Source organism: Eumetopias jubatus, unplaced genomic scaffold (assembly GCF_037043125.1).
Source record: "Eumetopias jubatus isolate StellerSeaLion01/CBP00866 unplaced genomic scaffold, mEumJub1_p1.0 scaffold_4, whole genome shotgun sequence".
Classification (NCBI taxonomy): Eukaryota; Metazoa; Chordata; class Mammalia; order Carnivora; family Otariidae; genus Eumetopias; species Eumetopias jubatus.
In genome coordinates, this window is record NW_028274810.1 from 69,933,428 (window position 1) to 69,954,527 (window position 21,100).

Below are 21,100 nucleotides of genomic sequence, written 5' to 3' on the forward strand. Positions count from 1 at the left end.
GTTATTGTTACAGTATGATTCATTCTTTTAAGGGTACTCCAAGGTCTCTGGAAGATTTAGACTACTTTGGTTGCTGCCACTCAAATTTTATCTATGATGGTCTTTGACAGCTACTTCCCTGTATTACAAAAACACCTTTCTTGAGTATACCTAGGAACCAGTTTCTAGGATTAGTTTGAGTGATGAAACAAACACATGGCATCTGGTAGCATTGGAAGCGGGGGTGGCAGGCCATATGCTTTGCATTCAGACCTTCTTAGCCATCTATTATATTGTGATCTATTTTCTGGAAGGATGCTTATTACATTATATCACCTGATGCTTAATGGAGTTTCTAAAATGAAGATTCCTGTTACTTAGATTTGCATATTTGCATATTAGATTTCCTTTTTTATCAAAGGACCTCTTATCAAAGATTCTGAGAACATTTGTTAAAGGAAACATGGTCTTTAAAAAGCTGATGTGGTAGGGACGCCTGGGTAGCTCAGTCATTAAGCATCTGCCTTTGGCTCAGGTCATGATCCCAGGGTTCCTGGGATCGAGCCCCGCATCGTATCAGGCTCCCCGCTCCGCGGGAAGCCTGCTTCCCCCTCCCACTCCCTGCCTGTGTTCCCTCTCTCACTGTGTCTCTCTCTGTCAAATAAATAAATAAAATCTTAAAAAAAAAAAAAGCTGATGTGGTAAAACCTGACAACAGGCATTATGCCTAACTCTAGGGAGTGTGTCAGCTGAGCTCAGTCGGGTCTATACTGCAGAATGGCAGGCTGAACAATGAAGGGAGATTGCCTTTGACAGGTCTCACAGCATCTTTGCTTATTGACTTTGCAAGCATAGATAGGATGGTTATACCTATAGTTTCCTTGCCTGCAAAATCAGGATGATGGCACATTAACTCAGTTAAGCAAATACTTTGAGAGAATTTACCTATGTGTGTTGTTTCATCATTCCTGTCTTCATTTCAGACAATCCAAGCTTTAAAAAAATAAGTAAAATAAGGGGTATCTGGCTGGCTCAGTGGGCAGAGCATGTGATGTGACTCTTGATCTCAGCGTCATTAGTTCGAGCCCTGTGTTGGGTGTAGAGATTACAAAAAAAATTTAAAAAGTAAAATAATTTGACTTGACACATAAGTTATTTTTACCTCTCCCAAGAGGATTAAGAGTCTCAAAGGAATTTTACACAAATTGACGGTTTAACAATCCTCCTAAAAAATATAATGTTTCTTAAAAGCAAAGCTGCAGTTGTTTTTAAAGAGCAGTAGTCTAGCTTAGCTCAGAAGTGTAAATAGAGAAAGGAAAAATTGGTATTTGGAGAAAGTGAGTAACAAAACTCATAACTAACTCCAACTTCCCTGTTCCTGGTGATAACAATACCTCTTTAATTCCTTCAGCCAGCCTACTAGCAGGCACGTCAGGGTTTATGACACTAAACATTTACCCAGGGTAGTCATAAAGACTATGTCATGTGGACAGGGATTAAAGGGAATAAGGAAAAATGAGAACAACCAATGTGTTAAGATGTAGAATTTTGGGTGAACTTTTCCCTTTACAATTTTTTTCTTGTTATAGCATTGTTTGTGCAACAAACTCGTGCATTTTTTATTTTATTTATTTTTATTTTTTTAAAGAATTTATCTATTTATTTGAGAGAGAGCGGGAGAGGGAGAAGTGGACTCCCCACTGAGCAGAGAGCCCGATGCGGGACTCGATTCCAGGATCCTGGAATCATGACCTGAGCCAAAGGCAGACGCTTAACCGACTTAAAACAACACCTGGGCGCCCAAACTTGTGCATTTTTTAAAAGTATACCCTAGAAATGATTCTCTGTGAAGCAAATTAAAGCACTTGCAAATTTGAAAAGTAGGGCTGGTAGCTTTTCTCTGTAGGGACCCATAACCAGAGCAATTCCATAGTGTCCTGAAATGACACAAATTTTAAAAAAATGGGGATCAAAGATGAGATCAATAGACTAGTATATATGCAGTCTATTTAAATTGCCTGCAATCTAAAAATAATTCATATTTGCTTTGGATAATTACCTCTTGTTACTCCAACTTTAAAATTGTGCCTTCCTTGTTCTGTTTGTCATATCCTTCAGTTCCCTATGCCATCAAGCACAAAGCTGAGTGTATAGTAGGTCCTTGGTTTATAGTATTTGTAGATTTTATTTCACTAAGCTTATTCTCTAATTTAACAAATCAATTCCCTTAATCTCTATGAATGTGTTGTTCATTTATTAACAAGTCAATTGTCAATATGCCTGGACGAATAATATATGGGTACTCTTCTAATTAACTTTAATTAACTTTCACACTCATTAACTCTTTTCTATAATAATGTACAATATGCAAATGAGGAAAATCAATCTTAGAGAGATTAAATGGCAGAATTGAGGCCAGATCCCTAAAGCCAGTGTTTGTTATATTATAACATAATTCAAAAAATGTTCTCAATATCTAGGGAATTAGGCCCTTTAGGCACCTCTCAGCTGTTCTAAATATGAGGCTGAGTCATTCCAATCCTAAAATGAAGTCAATAATTACCTTTCTGTTCATTTAATTTGAAAAGTATCTATATTATGCATATCATTAAATGTATATCCTGCTTGGGAATCCAGTGGTAATAAAATGTTTAATTGAAGTCTTACTGGTATTTGAGTTCTCACTAAGCAAAAAGAAGACATTTTATTTTATTGTTCTTGCTCAAAAAGTTAGCACTCTCCACTTGCCCCTTCCTTTTTTCTTTTTAGTAGACTTTATTATTTTAGAACAGTTTTGGATTTACAGAAAAATTAAGAACCCAGTACAGATTTCTCATATACCCCCCACAGAGTTTCCCCCTATTATTAACATCTTACATTTAGTATGGTACATTTGTTACAATTAATTAACCAATATTGGTACATTATTATTAATTAAGGTCCATAGTTTATTTAGATTTTCTTTGTTTTTTGTCTTTGTTTTTGTTTGAGAGAGAGAGAGCACATGTGTATGGGGTTGGGGAGGAGGGGAAGAGGGAGAGTGTGAGAGATAAGCAAGATCCACTGACACGGGGCTTGATCTCATGACCCTGAGATCATGACCTGAGCTGAAATCAAGAGTTGGACCCTTAACTGACCCTTAACCCACCAAGGCGCCCCTAGATTTTCTTATTTTTTAACCTAGTGTAATTTTTCTGTTCCATGATTTCATCCATGATGCTACATTATACTTAGTTGTCATCTCTCCTTTAGCTCCTCTTGGCTAGTTTCTCAGATTTCCTTGTTTTTGATAACCTTGACAGTTTTTTTTTTAATACAGGTCAGGTATTATAGGATTCCCCACTATTAGAATTTGTCCAGTGGTTTTCTCAAGATAACACTGGGTCTATAGTTTACTGAAAGGAAGACCACAAAGGTAAAGTGCCATTTTCAACACGGCATATCCAGTGTACATACTATCAACATGACTTATGACTGTTTATGTTGGCCTTGATCAACGGGTAGGCTCCATAGCTCAGTGGTCAGAGCACTGGTCTTGTATGTTGGCCTTGATCACCTGGCTGAAGTAGCTTTGGTCAAGTTTCTCCAGCGTAAAGTTACTCTTTCCTCCCCTCCTTTCTATACTGTACACTATGCCTAGCCTACACCTAAGGAGTAGGGAGTTAGGTGTTATGCTTATCCTTTCCTTTTTGTCTAGTATCTTACATTTCTCTTTTGGATATCTTAAAGTAGTTCTAAAGAAAACCATAGATCATGAGGGTCTGACACAAAGTCCCTTTCTTTTACATCCTAAATTCAATCTCTAATCAAATCCTGTTGATTTTACCTTCAAAATATATCTAGAATCCAACCACCTCTCACCACTTCCTTTGCTACTGCTCTGGTTCAAGCTACCATCAGTGTCTTCCCTAGGTCATTGCAGTAGCTTGCAGTAGCTTTCTAACTGGTCTCCTTGCTTCCCCTGCCCCCTATGGTTTATTCTCAAAGTAGCAACCACAGTAGTCCTAAAACCTAAATCCTGATCATGTCAGCCCCCGTTTAAAATATTCCAGTGGTTGGGGCACCTGGCTTGCTCATTTGATAGAGCATGTGACTCTTAATCTCAGGGTTTTGAGTTCAAGCCCCACACTGGGCGTGGAGCCTACTTTAAAAAAATAATACAATAATAAAAAATCCTGGTGGCTTCCTATTTAACTCAAAAGTGCAGCCAAAGTCTTATCATGGCCTCTAAAGCCCTGTGTGGTCTACCAATACCTCCTCCCCCTTCAACCCTTAATATTCTTCTCCTCACTCACTCTGCTAAGGACATACTGGTATCCTTGGTTTTCCTTGAAGATGCCAGGGAGCTCCCTCCCCAGGTCCTTTGCACTTAATGAAACTCATGACAGCCATCCAGGTGGTCACTTGGATCTTTCTCCAGAAAGATCATGCCAGTCAGCTGCAAAGCATACACTTGGCTAGCAGCCTCTTGCTGTAGCCTTCAGGATCTGCTTTAGCTTGGTGCTTTCTTTTTCTGAGAAGCCCCAGGCAATGCCTAAGCACAGCAAGGATTCTAGCCATTTCTGCTTAATGCGGGACTCTTCTAATGGGCAGTCGTTGTTCCAGAGCTCCCTATTGGGTTGACCAACACTTTGTCAGACATGCATCAGTGTCTGGGGCTCTTCCTACTCACACCAGAGCGGAGAAACCCATCATCATTTCTCTTAAAATGTGTGCCCTAGGGGCGCCTGGGTGGCTCAGTCGTTCAGCATCTGCCTTCAGCTCAGGTCAAGATCCCAGGTTCCTGGGATCGAGCCCCGCATCAGGCTCCCTGCTTGGCGGGACACCTGCTTCTCCCTCTCCCACTCCCCCTGCTTGTGTTCCCTCTTGCTGTCTCTCTCTCTCTGTCAAATAAATAAATAAAATCTTAAGAAAAAAATGTGTGCCCTAGAGTCTAAGAATTTTTTCAGGAAAGCAGAGAAGCAAATGACATTCTATAGAGCATGTATCTCTTGGCTAGGTCTTTTTTTTTTTTTTAAGGTTTATTTATTAGAGAGAGAGAGAGGAAAAGCACTTATACACCACCAAAGCAGAGGAGGAGGTAGAGGGAGAAGAGAATCTCAAGCAGACTCCCTGCTGAGTGCAGAGCCCCACCCTGGGATGATCTCAGGACCCCAGCTCATGACCTGAGCTGAAATCTGGAGTCAGTTGCTCAACCAGCTGAGCCACCCCGGCACCCCTCTCTTGGCTCGTTTGATACATTTTTCAGGTTAGTGTTTTAGGGATGCCTGGCTGGCTCAGTCAGTTAAGCGTCTGCCTTCAGCTCAGGTCATGATCCCAGGGTCCTGGGATCCAGTCCCCCCATCTGGCTCCTTGCTCAGGCAGGGAGCCTGCTTCTCCCTCTGCCTGCCACTCCCCCTGCTTGTGCTTGCGCTAACAAATAAATAAAATCTTTTAAAAAAAAAAGTGTTTTAACTCCTTCAAAAGAGTGGACGCTTATTCAGAACAATACAACCCACAGATGCACCGCACACTTTGACACTCCCATGCTCAGGAAACATGTTAGAACATAAGTGAAACGGAGAGTAAAGTTAAGTGGCGTTTTAAAAATCCTCACTCCGCACTGTGATTTTTTTACATTTCCTCGTTTTTTTGTTTTTTTTTTATACATTTCCTCCCTTGGTGAATAAGGATAATAATACCCACTTTGTTGCAGGACAATCATATAAAATAATGGTGGAGAAGGCTAAGAATACATGGTTTATAAATTTAAATCACGTTCTTTTCTACGCAACGGTTTCGTTGTTACTGAGAGGAGAGGAGTCTTCTTAGCTAAGAAACTAGAAGAAATCTAATTTCCCTCTCTATGGTTCATTTAAGTAAAACGTTTTGTCCGCTTCTAATCGCCTGGCGACAATCCGGACTGCAAGCACTTCCGGCTTCCTCTGCCACCCCCACATCCAGCGGCTTGAGCTTTTCATTGCGCATGCGTAAGGCCCGCCCCACCCCGGAACTTAACCGTTGACCAAAATGTAGTGTTTAAATCCTCCGGAATCTGATCCTGGAGAGCCGGTGGCGCACTCATTTCTCCAATGAGGCTTGGGATTGGTCAAGCGCCGATTGGTGCGGAGAGCTGATTGGCTGGTGTAGCGGCACGTCGCGGCGACCGGTGCGTGTTGCCTCTAGCACCGCCCCTGCTCCTGACGGGTCGATTTTCTGACCAGTCAGTAGGCGCGGCGCGGGCTTCGGTTTTGCGAGCCTGTGTTTGCCGCCTCGGTTCCCGCGACCCCAACGTCCCGGAGGCGGGGCGGAGGCGGCGGAGGCGGCGGAGGCGCTCCTTGGAGCTGACCGCTGTTCCGGCCCAACAAACAGACCCAGCTGAGCGGAGGTTGCGGTGAGTGGGCTTTGTGTCTTGGATTCTCCCGAAGGGCAGCAGCGAAGCTCGGAGGAGGACGGTGGGCAACATTCAGGCCCCTGTGTTGGGTTCAGCCCTCCTGGAGCTTGGGACCGATGACGTGAATGGGAACTCGTGGGAGAAATAAGTCAAGCGGACCACGAATTCCTAGGAATCGTTTGTCGTTAGGTATGTGAAAGAGGTTTGCCGTCGATGACGTGCCATTTAAAGGTGTTTTTACTGTGAAAGTTTGACGGCTGAAGTGTGCTCGTTCCTGCATTCCTCACATTCAGCTCATATGGCTACGTAGTTAAGGGGTCAGTTAATGTTTGAAGTCCGTGGTCTACTGGGAATAGTGTGTAAACAATACAGTGTGAAAATGCTCTGTGTGAACGCAGGCGGTGGTCACATTGCTATGGTGTCCAGGAGATGGTTTTACAGAGCAGGTGACATTCGATTTGGATTGTGAAGGATGATGGAGATTTACCAGGGCATTCCAGGTTAAGGGAACAGGCTGTGCAAAGATGCTCAAACTCGGGGAACTGTAAACAGTTCAGTTTGGTTGGAATGTAGGATAAAGGATGAGGTTGGAATAATAAGGTGGGGCCAGACTGTGAAGATGCTTTATTCTGTATGTAAAGAAGAGCCATCAGCTTTTTTTTTTTTTAAAGATTTTATTTATTTATTTGACAGAGAGAGACATAGCAAGAGCAGAAAGACAAGCAAGGGGAACGGGAGAGGGAGAAGCAGGCTTCCCGCAGAGCGGGGAGCCCGATGCGGGACTCGATCCCAGGACCCTGGGATCGTGACCCAAGCCGAAGGCAGACGCTTAACGACTGAGCCACCCAGGCGCCCGAGCCATCAGCTTTTTAAGCAGGGGGAATAATTTGGTCAGATATACACAAATACCCTTCTAGGAGCACTCTGGGGACTTTTCAGTAAATCTGGTGGGAATTAATGAAGTCAGGAATTAAGGTCTTAGAGATGTTAAGACAGAATTTATATGGGGAAACAGGGAGGAAGGGGTGGTAAAGATAACCTCAGGGTTTCCATTTTGATAAAGGATGATGCCATTATCTGAGGAGAATATGTTATGCTAGGTATAGGTGGTATGTGGTTTCAGTTTCACTGGCTTTAATTGCTTGAGTGATGCTGTCAGAATAAACTCATGTATTTTAAAATGAGAAATAGATCAACATTATTTCTTTACCCTAATACATAAAGGAAGAAGAGACAAATATGGAGCTTTAAGACTCTTTTGTTTAATGAAGAAAAATGGCATTTTATGTACTTCCTAGAGTTACAGTTACCGATCTGAATACTGTTATCGTGACGTAGAAGGGCTTTCAAGTTTAAAGACTTCATTCCATAAATGATGTATGAAGTCCAAATATCTCCAAGAGGGACTTTTTAGGCAACCTTATAAGAGCACCTTCAGATTTTCTTCTAGTAAATAATTTCAGCCTCTGGCTTTATCTGAAAAATCTCTTCTGCACCTGCATTAATAATTCTTTCCTCCCTTATCTTGCTTCAGAAAATTCCTTCTTAATAGAATTGAAGTAGAATGTACAGGGCCTAAAGAACTCTAAGACCTAATAAGAGTATAGGAAATACTGAACTGTGAAGAAAGGAATATGAGTTTTTTGTATTTTGCTTTGATAATATTTAGATGAAGATATCCAGTGGGCAATTAGAAATACAGGTTTGAAACTGAGAAGAGAGGCGGAAGCTGAGATTTTGTTATGTACAGATGGATGTGGAAACAATGGGAGTGGCTGAGAAGTACCCAAAGAGGGCATGTGCAGTCAAAAAAGACCATGATTCTGTAGGGAAACAGCACCGTTTGTGGGGATGCAGTATTTGTCTTCCATCTCCAGAAGATTTAAGGTTTGATAACCTTGTTATAGAACCAATAAATATCTAGTTCATTGTTCCTATGTACTATTTTGCGGTTCTCTGAATATTGTGAGGCTTTTGGTCAAATTTTCATATATTAAATACTTCCTGCTGCCTAGATTAATATTAACATTAATTTATAGGCAGAATGATTATAAAGTATGAAAATGATCAGAATCCACAAGCATTTTATCTTACTAATCTATAGATGAAGGTACTTCATAAAAGTAACCTAATTTTGCCTGCACTGTTAATATGTGGTTAAATCATGTTTCTTAATTTTTGTTTTTATCATTCATTAGTAACCTTCACTTTACTTTTTTAGGATACTGAGCATTTGAAATTGAATACATAATTCACCAACTATCACGGAGCCTACATATTCTCTTGCAGGGCCCCAGATGAATACCAGGTATAGAAACATTTTTACAAAATGTTTTTTTCACTACTTTTCATAACCTGGGAAGATAGGTTGGAATAGAAAAAAAAACACAAAACACAAAACTTTCAAATCAGGAACATCTGGGTCCACATCCCAGCTCTACCACTTGGTGGGTGATCTTGATCAAGTTAATTAACTTCTCTAAGCTTCAGTTTCCTCATCTGTAAATGGGGGATAGTAATTTCTATGTAACAGAAGATTATTGTGAAGGATTAAATAAGATTACTAAGGTGAAGGTTCTGGCACATAGTAGGCACTTGGTAAATATTAGTTTCATTCCCACCTTCCCTTTTTTGGTTTCACAGAGCATCTTTATTGATGGGAAATAGAACCTGAGCTCTTTTTTTTTTTTTAAAGATTTTACTTATTTATTTGACAGAGAGATAGACACAGCGAGAGAGGGAACACAAGCAGGGGGAGTGGGAGAGGGAGAAGCAGGCTTCCCGCCGAGCAGGGAGCCCGATGCGGGGCTTGATCCCAGGACCCTGGGATCATGACCTGACCCGAAGGCAGATGCTTAATGACTGAGCCACCCAGGCGCCCCAGAACCTGAACTCTTGAGGCTAAAAATCATACATATTTATTTACATCCTAGACAACTGAGGGAAAGTGACTGGGTTCCTTCCTTTGTCTAAACCTAATCCTTGATGGGAAAAATTTCACATTGGATATACCAAGTTTCTTTAAATGTCCCCCTAAGCCTTTTCCCACTCATGTAGAATAGGAAGGAGGAGCTTGCCACCTGTCCCCTAATTTTCTGTCTGTCAATACTGTGAGGATAAGGCAGATTGGCTTGTGTTATTTGGCTGTTTGGATCATTTATCGTTCTTTTTTTTCCCTCTAGGGAGGGACAATTAATGCTGATATGTGATTTTTCTTTTCTTCTAAACTATAATTATATCCATGAGTTACCTTCATTCTCTGTACTTTTCTTTTTTGCCAGATGTTTTTGATGAAGACAATGGGAAACATGACCCAAAGAGGCTATCATATTCCTTTTGCTTAATTTTGGCCCTTCTGTTTTATCCTACTGCCACCTCTTATTTGAAAATTTGTCAACTTCTGTTCTTTGAAAGAACTTAGTGCAACAAGTCAATACACTCTCTTTTCTGTTTTATTTTTAGGCCAAAATCATTCCTTACATTCTAGGTAAGGTAATATACTCATGTAATTTAAATTGATTATTCCTGATATATTCAACTTAGTTTTTTTACTTATTTAATGACCTCTGGTTTTCTTTCTTTTCTTTTTTAAGTTTTTATTTATTTATTTGAGAGAGAGAGTACAAGCAGGAGAAAGGCAGAGGGAGAGGGAGAAACAGACTCCCGGCTGAGCAGGGAGCCCGACATGGGGCTTGATCCCAGCACCCTGGGGTCATGACCTGAGCCGAAGGCAGACACTTAACCAACTGAGCCACCCAGGTGCCCCAGCCTCTGGTTTTCAATAATCTCTGGGCTAAAAGAGTAACAGTTCTGGATTATTTAGGGGTTGCAGACCCCTTTGAATATCTGATAGCATGAATCCCCTCTGTAAGATAAAACACTTATATACATACATGTAAAATTTTGTGCTACATTTCAGGATGTTTGTGTTTACCCTGCCTCTAAAGTCTACTGTATACCTTAGATTAAGAAAAGGACTAATAGCAGCATTTATTGAAATCTTGTTATGTGCCAGGTGCTGTGCTAAGCACATTACATGCATTATTCTTCTTTAATCCTTAAACCTATGAGGTGTAGGTACTATTATTATCATCCCCCCACTTTTTTTTTTAAATGAGGAAACTGTAGTGTAGAGAGATTAACCAATGCAAAGTTATATAGTTGGTAAGTGGTATAGGCAGGATTTAAACCTGCCTATACCACTGTCACCTGATGTGACTTCTACTTTAAACCTTTTACGTATACGGACTCATTTAATACTCAGTGTAACTACCAGGAGATACAGGTTAGGGAAACTGAGGCACAGAAACATTAAATAACATGAGTGAGGTCATATAGCTAACAAATTTTGAAGCGAGTTTTCAGACCTAAACAATTGATTTCCAGATATTTTGCTTTACCCACCACATATTACTGCCTCTCACCAACTGATAAATGATAAATATATTAAATATAGAAACATAGATTAAACTGACAATTTGTTACTTACTAGCTTTGTGACCTTGAACAGATTTCTCAATCTCGGACTACATCCTCGTTTCAAAAATGGGAGATTAAAGATCCTTCTTATAGATATTATGAGCTCAAATTAAACGTGGATTTGAAAGCACACAGATAGGAGTAGTGGTGGAGCCAGAATTGGAACCCAGGTTCTAAAGCACTAAACCATTCAACTTCTGGAAGTATAAGCTTTGAAATCAGCCACACTTAGATTCAGATCCCACCTTTGCTACTTAATTGTTGTATAAAGTTAGGAAAGTTACAGTTTGTTATCTATAAAATGGATAATAAAGTGTTTCTGGAACAATTTTAGTGAGAAATATTATGTATATAAAGTGCCTACTGGGATTCCTGGTACATAGTAGGTGGTCAGTAAACTGGGGCTAGTCTTATAGTTGAGAAGCTTCATTAGATGATACATGAAAGTAAGATTAAGAACAGGTATTCTTAATACATGATATAAATATTCTTTCCGTTCAACTATTTAATAATTTACTACCATGCAAATGCATTGGTGTAGTTAGCTCACTGTCAGAGCTTTCTTGCTTTAATTACATGGGACTTTGGCTGATATCTTTTCCCCAAGTCCTTTCTCAATTGTTTTTTTCTTATCATGGTTTTCTCATGTTACTCACTTACGTAAAATAAAAACTTTATGATGGTGTTCTGTATGACTTAGCATTGAAACCTTGCTTTACACTGTCTCTAGGATCTTTGCTTAAGGAATTACTTACAATGCTGTCCTTTTGATGCTTTAAACTGAAGTGATAGGACCCAAGATACTAAGTTTAGAAACACTGAAAAATAAAGACTATATTAAGCTTTTGTGCTTTTCATAATTTTATTGGGTATTATCTAGAAATTAGCTCAGAAGGACAGAATTTTAAATTTAAATGTAATTTCATGGTTTATACTTATTTCTCTGTTACTTAATGAGGATAATATAGGATTGATACTCCTGATTCTTATTTATTTATTTATTATTTTATTTTTATTTTTATTTTAAGTAGGCTCCGTGCCCAGTGTGGGGCTTGAACTCACAACCGTGAGATCAGGGGTCACATGCTCTACCAACTGAGCCAGCCAGGTGCCCCTTCCCCTCTTTTTAAGAAACGTGTGTATATAAATTTGTGTATGCATAGGAAAAAAAGGATCGGAAAAAGCTATACCTAAATTTTGAGTGCTTATTTTCTTGATAGTAAAGTTACAAGGATTTTTCTTTTTCTTTTTTTTCCTTTTTAAAAATATTTTTAAGCTCTCTTAAAATTAACATACGTAGTTTGAAAAGCCCCATCATTTAATGTTAAACGGCTTCTTTTAAAATTTCTGCTAAGTTTGCTTTTCATTGTGCTTTGATTTAAAAAAATTTTTTAAAGGTTTCCTTCAAGCAGGATGGTACCTTTCTACTTTCCTCCATCAAAATGTGCACTTTGGAACCCAGTCCCAATTGGAGATTTCATCTACTTACATCTCAATTACTACAGGTATAAGATGTTTTTCTTTTCAAATCAAACCAGTATAAACAGGAGTCAAAAGGATGTATGAGGCAAAGTTGATTACTATGACTAATTCCTTTTTTTTTTTTAACTTCCATTCAGAAACTCCCCTCAAACTATCCGTTTTGCTGCTTCTTAAATCTATTTCTTGTGCTTTTGAGAAGTAATCTTAATTTCACAGTTAAAATGTTCTGCAAATCTGAAGTTCTAAGTATTATAGGAGTTCAAGAGACAAGATATAATAAAAACTGAAAGCGTTTTTCATCGTGCTTTAGCATGCTGTCTTTGTAAAACATTGAGAAGATTGAACTTATTTTGAGTGGATAGATCATGTTAGAAGGAATATAAAATATGGTTATGGGCAGGATCTTGAAAGACATAAAAACTTAGGCTTAAAGAAATAGAAAATAGAGACTCACTGTGATTTGTGTATAAGGGAGTTATTTGTTGAACGCAGAATTCTAAGAAGGATGGGTCATAGTGGGGAGAACCTGGAGTTAGCTTAGCTGTGAGGTGGTTTTCTGTAATCAAAGCAACATCAGTTTATGCCCTAGTGGTTTGTTTAAGGTGCTATAACTGGAGTCAGACTGCCTGGAGGGTCAAATCCTGATTCTACCACTTCTTATTTATGAAACCTCAGTAAAGTAGGCAAGGATCAGTTTCTTTATTTAGAAAATGGGAATAATGATACCTGTTTCATAGCACTAATGAGACCGGCTCTGTAAAGCAGCAGTTGGCATGGTGCCTGGAACATAGGAAGTAGTCAATAAATGGTTGCTCTTATAAGGGCTTAGAGCAATGTAGCAGTATTAAGATCAAAAGGAAAGAATGAAACAAGGTATTTTGAAGAAATAGCATATAGAGTTTGATGATAGATTCAGTCCGACTAAAGGAGAGATACAAGTCAAAAAGTATTTTAAGTTCTAAACCAGTTGGCGGAGAAGGATAGTATCATTGACAAAAAACAGTCTTGTGGGGGTGCCTGGGTGGCTCAGTTGGTTAAGCGTCTGCCTTCAGCTCTGGTCATGATCTCAGGGTCCTGGGATGGAGCCACGCATTGGGCTTCTTCCTGCCCAGCAGGGAGTCTCCTCCCTCTCTCTGCTCATACTCTCTCTCTGTCTCTCTCAAATAAATACAATCTTTAAAAAAAATAGTCTTGTGGAAGTTCAACTAATATTTCTTAGCCTTGTTCATTCTTTTCTCGATGTCTCTTGACCTTTTATATTTTCTATTATCTTTCTGTGCTACAGTGTGAGTAATTTTTTCTTCAACTCTACTAATTTTCTCTTTAGGTGTACTTAGTTGCCATCTAACCTGTATGTTTAGGTTTTTTAAATGTGGAAGTATTCCATATATATGAAAGATTGTTTATAATATATATGCAGAGTTTATAGGATAATAAAAATTCATGTACCTATCCCCGGTTCATTATATTGAGTTTTGAATTGATTATTTATTTATTTATAAATTTTATTTATTTGTCAGAGAGAGAGAGAGAGCACAAGCAGGGGGAGCAGTAGAGGGAGAGGGAGAAGCAGGCTCCCCACTGAGCAAGGAGCCCGATGCGGGACTCGATTCCAGGACCCCGGGATTATGACCTGAGCCGAAGGCAGACGCCCAACGACTGAGCCACCCAGGCGTCCCTGAATTGATTATATTTTTATTTCTGCAAGTTCTTTGCAGTTCTTTTTCAAATCTGCCTCATCTTTTTTTGATAGCATCTACTTCCTTGCTCATATTTTGGAGTCCCTTTTATGTATCTTTACACATTTTAATCATAGTTTTATATATTCTACATTCAATAATACTAGTATCTGAAGTCCATAGACCATCTGTAAACAAAGAGATGTGGTATTTCAATCAATTCTTATTTATAGAAACAGGAGGCTGACCTCATAGTTTCTTGAACTTTGCTCTGGTTCATAAAGTTAAGCAAATGCTCAGAGAACAACTATAAAGTCAGTGTCTACTTACTGCAGTTCTGGTTTCCAGGCAGCTCTCCCTACCCACCACCACCGCCTGCCCATCTTTGACCCTAGGATTTCTCAACAGTGATTTTTCTGTACATATTGAAAGATGTGTGTTATATTTTAGGCAGCATTTCATGGCAGGAGGGTCTTTTAGGATATCAGATCCACCATATTTATAAAAGACTTATTTTTCAGAAATCCAAAGCTTGTGGTAACTGAAAGGACCATCCGACTTGCTTGTCGTCATGCTAAGCAGAATAAAAAAAACCTGCCATGCTTTTTACTTGGTTCTCTCGTAGTAGATGAAGGTAATATACTTTAAAAAAATAATTTTATAACTATAATAGAATTTGTGTTTTGAATTCAGCCAATTATTGTAATGTTCTTTGTGTTAATGTTCTTTGCAATATACCAAGGTTATAAAGGTAAATAAAACTTGACACTACCCATCACAGACTTCACAGGTCGGGTGGAAGAATATATATGCAAGCCATTTTTTAAAATAAGAGCTTAGTGTACTATTAATATGAAAAAATGCTTTGTTATAATTGTAGGCTTCCTTGGTTGATTTCAAATTTTTATTGTCATGTTATATAATAACTGCTATTTTTGTTCCTCAGATGAAGAAAGTATGACATTGACAATAGATCGTTTTGATCCTGGTAGAGAAGTGCCTGAATGCTTAGAAAGAACCCCTACTGCTTTTCTTCCTGGGGACTTTGTGATTCCATGCAAAATTCATACTCATGGACTTTGTTCAAAAGAAATAATAGTTCATGATGCAGATGACTTCAGTTCAGCTTTTAAGGTGAGATTTATTGATAAGTTGATTATTCTTAATTGAACAGAAGTATCAAATTATGTGTACTATGTTGTATTTCAATAAACCCATATTTAACAAGTATTCATAATAATTTCTGATTGAATGATTGTTGCTAAAATACAGTTAAATGTGGTTTCTGAAGGCAGAAATTCTAGAGCGGTAATATGGGTAGCATACCAGAAGGGGAGGCAGTATGACCAAGATACCCAAGTACAAGATGTGCTCAGGGTGATATTAAGGGTATAGATTTTTGCTGCATTTGTGGGCAATCAGATTGGACTATTAGTTTGGCCATATTGTAGAGAGCCTTGTCTGCTAGGCTAAGGAATTTGAACTTTGTCATATGGGCTACGTAGAGTCCCTGAAAGTTTCTGAAAAGAGGAAATACTATTAAATCAAGGATAGTTAATCGGATAGGGCAGCCTGACTGAAGTCAGAGAGAGTAGGTAGGCCAAGTCTGTAGTCAGGTGTGTATTAGAGAAGGTGTATTAGCCTGGAGTAGAGTGGTGGCAGAATGTCTAGGAAGGATGCAGTGGGCCTGAGCAACTATGCAGGAAGAACCGATTTGACAATTTGTAGCAATAAGAAAACAAAGAAGAATGGACTTTAGATTTTCTTAGTTGAGTTGGAGTTTACATCTGTTTTTTTCATGTGATAAATGTTTATTAGAAGTGACATTCTCTAGTAAGAATTTGAAATGCTGCTGGGACATCTAAGTTGGCAATATGTAGTGGAGCTTGGTACAATAAATCTCACTTGCTTTGACATAATTATTCATGTAACTTTTTGGTCACATGGAAAAAAATGAGAGAATTGAAATGTTACAAATCAGAAATTGTTTAATTTTGTTAGATCAAGGTGTATATATGTATACATGTACCAGTATGAAGTAAAACGTTTAGAGATACAGACAAATTTCAAAGCTTTAAAATAATTGTATAATATTGATTCCCCAGGCTCTGCAGCATCATGTATGTAGCAAAGATTTCTTGGACTCTGGTAAACTGCTTTCCCTAAGAGCTCATATCACTTCCAGGGAAAGTTTGGACATTGTGGATTTGGATTTGCATTGGGCAGCAGTAACTCTGGCAAATACCTTTAAGTGCAGACCTATGAAGCCCATCCCCATTATTCCAACGGCTCTGGCAAGAAACTTGACTAGTAATTTGAGTATTTCTCAAGTTCAAGGTACCTATAAATATGGGTAAGTAAGAGATAAATTAATTTTAAATATTGGTCACATTAGTATATTTTCATGGTATCCACATCATATGAAATATTTGTGCATTCAGTTTATATGCCAGAGATCTGTGGTGGCTAGATAAATAACCAAGGAAGGTAAAAAATGAAGTTGTTAAATTTTACTGAATATAGTTCAGAGTTGTGCCTATCACCCCAAGAAAAATTAATGGTAAAATTTATATTAAAAATTGGTTGTATTTTGTGATTTGAAATTAGGAGACATTATCCTCTATGTCATTTTGCACTTCGTATTTTGCCTAGGTTTGGGTCGTTGTCTTTTTGTCTCTTTTTTTTTTAGACTATAATCTGACTCTGAGCCTAACAGGCTGAAAAATTTTTTTATTACTTGCAGTTTTAATTGTGAATAATGAGCATTGCAGAGAGAGAAAGGAGATAGCTAAATAAAAATTTGTAGTACTCTTGCTTACCAAATTGTCAACCACTTGAGGGTGGAGTTTCCCCACATAGCTGGAGCAGCATCCTCTCCAGCTTTCTATGACCACTCTTAGTTTCTTAGGAAATGTAAGCCAAATTGCATGTTTTCTGACCCTCAGCAGGGCTACTTCCCTGATTCCTCATCCACTTTCTTTATCTATTGTCTACTGAGCTAGGTTAGACAACGTAAGCACCCTCTGCTTTAAAGTCTAAGCAATTCACTTCTGGCTTCCTTTCCCACTGACTCCACCCTAGTTCCTGTTAGGTCTCTAGAGCTGAAAATGTTTGCCAAGATACACTCAACTGCAAGTCCAGTCCTCTAAAAATGCCTCTTCAAAAGAGGAAAAGAAAAAGAGAGGGTTTTCTTTTCAGAGGGTCCCTGGAATAGCGAGAAAAGTCCTATTTTTGAGTCCCACATGCTGACCAGAACAACTTTCTGGTTGGAGTGGTACAAAGGAAAAAGTGTGTATGTTCCAATATCATGGTATGGTCTGTGGTGATCAAGTGTTTGGATTAAGTGAAACATTTAATTCCCTAGGAGTAGAGATTCTCAGTTGGTACATGGGAATTTTTGTTAAAATTAACCAAAAAATTAGTTTTTCTTAGTACCCATGCCCATCTACTGGTGAAGCATGAATTTTCCTTCTATGACCCCTTGGCATGCTAGCAGTAACCTAGGATGTTCGGTATTCTATCTAATTACCTATCTTCCTTGCCCCTTCTTACCTAGAATTATTTAATTTGTGACATTTGTCCTTTTCCTTGACCACATTCATTTATTTACCCTGATATTTTTTAGGATCCATTTTAGAATAGGTATTGTGTTAGACACTGGAATTAATTAGATAAAAACCATATTTATTGTCCATTAAATATATTAATGTGTAAACATGATGCAGATAAATATAATGGGGGTTTTTATACAGTGCAGAGAAAGCAGGAAGGTGTGTCCATATTGCCTGGGAAAATCATTGAAAGCCTTTTAGTTCTTTTAAAGAATAGGAATTTATCAGATGGTCAAGGCAGAAGAGCTTTTAGAGCAGGTGTTGTCATTTTTTTAGTTGTTTTCTTTTCTTTTTCTTAATCTTAAGTAATCTCCACACCCAACGTGGGACTCTAACTCAACCTTGAGATCAAGAGTTGAGTGCTCTTCCGACTGAGCCAGGCAGGTGCCCCAAATGTCATTTTTTTTTTCCTAAGTTTTTTTTTTTAAGATTTTATTTATTTATTTGAGATAGTGAGTGAGAGTGAGACCACGAGCCGGGAGACAGAGGGAGAAGGAGAAGCAGGCTCCCCACCGAGCAAGGAGCCCGATGTGGGACTTGATCCCAGGACCCCGGGATCATGACCCTAGCTGAAAGCAGACGCTTACTCACGCCCCCCGTTAAGATACTATTTTTAAGCAATCTCTATACCCAACATGGGTTAGAACCCACAACCCTAAGATCAAGAGTTGCACGCTGTATCAACTGAGCCAGCCAGGCGGCCCTAGGTATTTTTGATCCATAAATCTCCCTGCCAACTCAGGCTTAATCATCTTGTCACATGGCCTGATAAATTCATTATCTTTGTGTTTTAGGGTTATCATAGCAATAAAATATATCCTCATTGGTACTATTAAGACTTTATATCACTAATAGCATCATTTTTATTTTTGTGTTTTAAAGCCATAATGATGAAATTAACTTTTTTTTTTTTTGAGAGAGTGAGTGAGAGCGCAGGGGTTGGGGGGGTGGGAGTGTGAGGAGCAGCGGGCGGTGGGGGAGAGAATCTCAAACAGGCTCCACACCCAGTGCGGAGCCTGATGTGGGGCTTAGTCTCACAGCCCTGAGATCATGACCTAAGCTGATATCAAGAGTCCAACACTTAACTCACTGAGCCATCCAGGCACCCCAACTCTTGACAATTCTATAGTTATTCATATTCTTAAAACTTACTGTCAATAATAGGGGCATCTGGTTGGCTCAGTCGATGGAGCATGTGACTCGATATTGGGGTCTTGAGTTCAAGCCCCACACTAGATGTAGAGATTACTTAAAAATATAAGCTTAAAAAAAACTTACTGTTAATAATACATGTAATAACAAAGTTTAAATGTGATATAATGTCCTTTTAGGAAAAGGTGAATTTTGGGGCCTATCATAATGGTTCCAATGTTCTTTGATAGTGGTTGGAAGAATATAGTGCACGGAAGATTGGATATACCTCACATAATTCAGCTTTGTTAGTGAGAAGTCACATCTGTTGCAGTCTTGTCAAGTCACCTGGATGCTTGAACACTTCTAGTAACGGGAAGTTCACTTCTCTCTGGGAAACCTATTTGAATCTGAAATAGCCTTGATTTTAATATTCCTGATTAAAATAAGTGGACACTTTTAGAGCAAAACTTTTTTAAAAAGTTTGTGATCGGGCGCCTGGGTGGCTCAGTCGGTTAAGCAACTGCCTTCGGCTCGGGTCATGATCCTGGAGTCCCGGGATCAAGTCCCACATCGGGCTCCCTGCTCTGCAGGGAGTCTGCTTCTCCCTCTGACCCTCTTCCCTCTCCTGCTCTCTATCTCTCATTCTCTCTCTCTCAAATAAATAAATAAAAAATCTTAAAAAAAAAAAGAATTTAAAAAAAATAAAAATAAAAAAGGTTTGTGATCTTCAATGACCATTTTAATAGAAATTTTAAGATATTAAATCTCTTCAATCTCTTAGTGGATTCTTTTTTTTACATTTTGAACTATTTTCTTTGTGTGTATGAGAGAAAACATTCATTTGAATCATCTTCCCTGCCTAAAATATGCTTCTTCAAGCATTCAGATTATCTCTTTTAGGTAAAAAGTACATACTCTTAATTGTTTTTTACATGAATGTCTTCTGTTTAGATATCTTACCATGGATGAAACACGCAAATTGTTACTTTTGCTGGAATCGGATCCCAAGGTTTGTTCTCTACCATTAGTGGGAATGTAAGTATTATATTATATATGAAAACCTTTTCGGCCACATAAGTATTCAAATGTATGTAATAAGCATGTTAATGAGTTGTACTATGAATATATACTTAATACCTAGATCACCTTATAAAGCCACAAAAGCCAGTGATTCTTAAGCTTTCTTATTTTCTTTTTTTTTTTAAGATTTTATTTATTTATTTGACAGAGAGAGAGAGACACAGTGAGAGAGGGAATACAAGCAGGGGGAGTGGGAGAGGGAGAAGCAGGCTTCCTGCCGAGCAGGGTGGCCAATGCGTGGCTTGACCCCAGGACCCTGGGACCATGACCTGAGCTGAAGGCAGATGCTTGACGACTGAGCCACCCAGGCGCCCTTAAGCTTTCTTATTTTCGTAGCAGAATCAGTTAAAACCAGATTTTGCCCAATCTTAGGAAGAACTCCAATAAATAAAACATACAAAGTTGAATTCTTCTGGTTAAAGTTGAATCCTTAGAGCCCTGTTTCTTTAACCTTCATCATTACCCCCTATCCTTAAAGCATCTTGAAGAACACAGGGCTTAGAATAACACTTTAAAATACATTGCCAGGCAGTTTTGCAGAAATTCCCTTTGGTGTTAAGGGCTTTCTCTTTAGAGTTCGTGGTTAATAACATTTAGACAGATTATTCAGTCAGAAATTTATGTTCTTTGAGTATTTATTGAGTGCTTACCCTATGTATAGTACTGTATTTGGTATGGTTAGGATCTAAAGCTCTCCAAGGAATTTATAATCAAGGTGAGGCAATAAAATATATGTATATTCACAAATAGAAAAATAATAAGTATGTGATTTATTATGAAATGAGTAATATAGACAGTGAGCGTTATTAGTATTCATGAGAGGGATAATAGGAGACATTTCCTTAAAGAAGGCAAACTTGAGCTGGACCTTGAAGAGATTGGATAATAGAAGGGAGGGGACTGGTGGTATGTGCAGTTAAACAATGCACAAATGTTCAGCAGACCACAAAATCTTACAGTCTGTTTCCTATGGTCCTAGTATTGGCTATCGGTTATACCAGGTGAATTCCTATTAAGAGCCTTGGGTGTTTTGGGCTACTCTCTCTATAACTATAGTTTTAGGCTATGTTAGCATTCTCCCCTAATTTAGCCCATTCTTCCTAGTCCAGGCTAGTTGATTCTAATTGATTCCTGCTTTCATCTCTTTGGTTAACCATTTTGTCTCCCACCATTTTCTTGTCCTCTCAAGTGGAAGAGGACAAAAAATTTATCTATATTCCTTTTAATTATTAGCATGGTCTAGTGTTCATAGATTTCTTATTTATGAGCTGTTCAGTGTATTG

The 21,100-nt window shown here is 38.6% G+C and overlaps 1 protein-coding gene and 1 non-coding gene across 6 annotated transcripts in view; one reads left to right on the top strand and one right to left on the bottom strand.

Annotated features, from left to right (window-relative positions):
- Nucleotides 1–6,252: 6,252 nt before the first annotated feature.
- The window catches only part of STIL (STIL centriolar assembly protein), a 72,781-nt gene continuing 57,933 nt past the window's right edge, over nt 6,253–21,100 (top strand). For 3 of the 5 annotated variants that reach the window (XM_028106955.2, XM_028106957.2, XM_028106958.2), the window contains exons 1-7: nt 6,253–6,541; nt 8,574–8,660; nt 12,229–12,336; nt 14,514–14,626; nt 14,939–15,126; nt 16,098–16,345; nt 19,689–19,772. In XM_028106955.2, the coding sequence (XP_027962756.1) occupies nt 8,650–8,660; nt 12,229–12,336; nt 14,514–14,626; nt 14,939–15,126; nt 16,098–16,345; nt 19,689–19,772 (752 nt within the window). In that variant the 5' untranslated portion in view covers nt 6,253–6,541; nt 8,574–8,649. Of the gene's footprint in view, nt 6,542–8,573; nt 8,661–9,763; nt 9,840–12,228; nt 12,337–14,513; nt 14,627–14,938; nt 15,127–16,097; nt 16,346–19,688; nt 19,773–21,100 lie in introns of those variants that run through there. The other 2 variants (XM_028106956.2, XM_028106960.2) reach the window with 2 other exon arrangements.
- On the bottom strand, nt 11,869–11,941 carry TRNAR-CCU (transfer RNA arginine (anticodon CCU)). Its single transcript has one exon. It is a non-coding gene; the product is annotated as a tRNA-Arg (tRNA).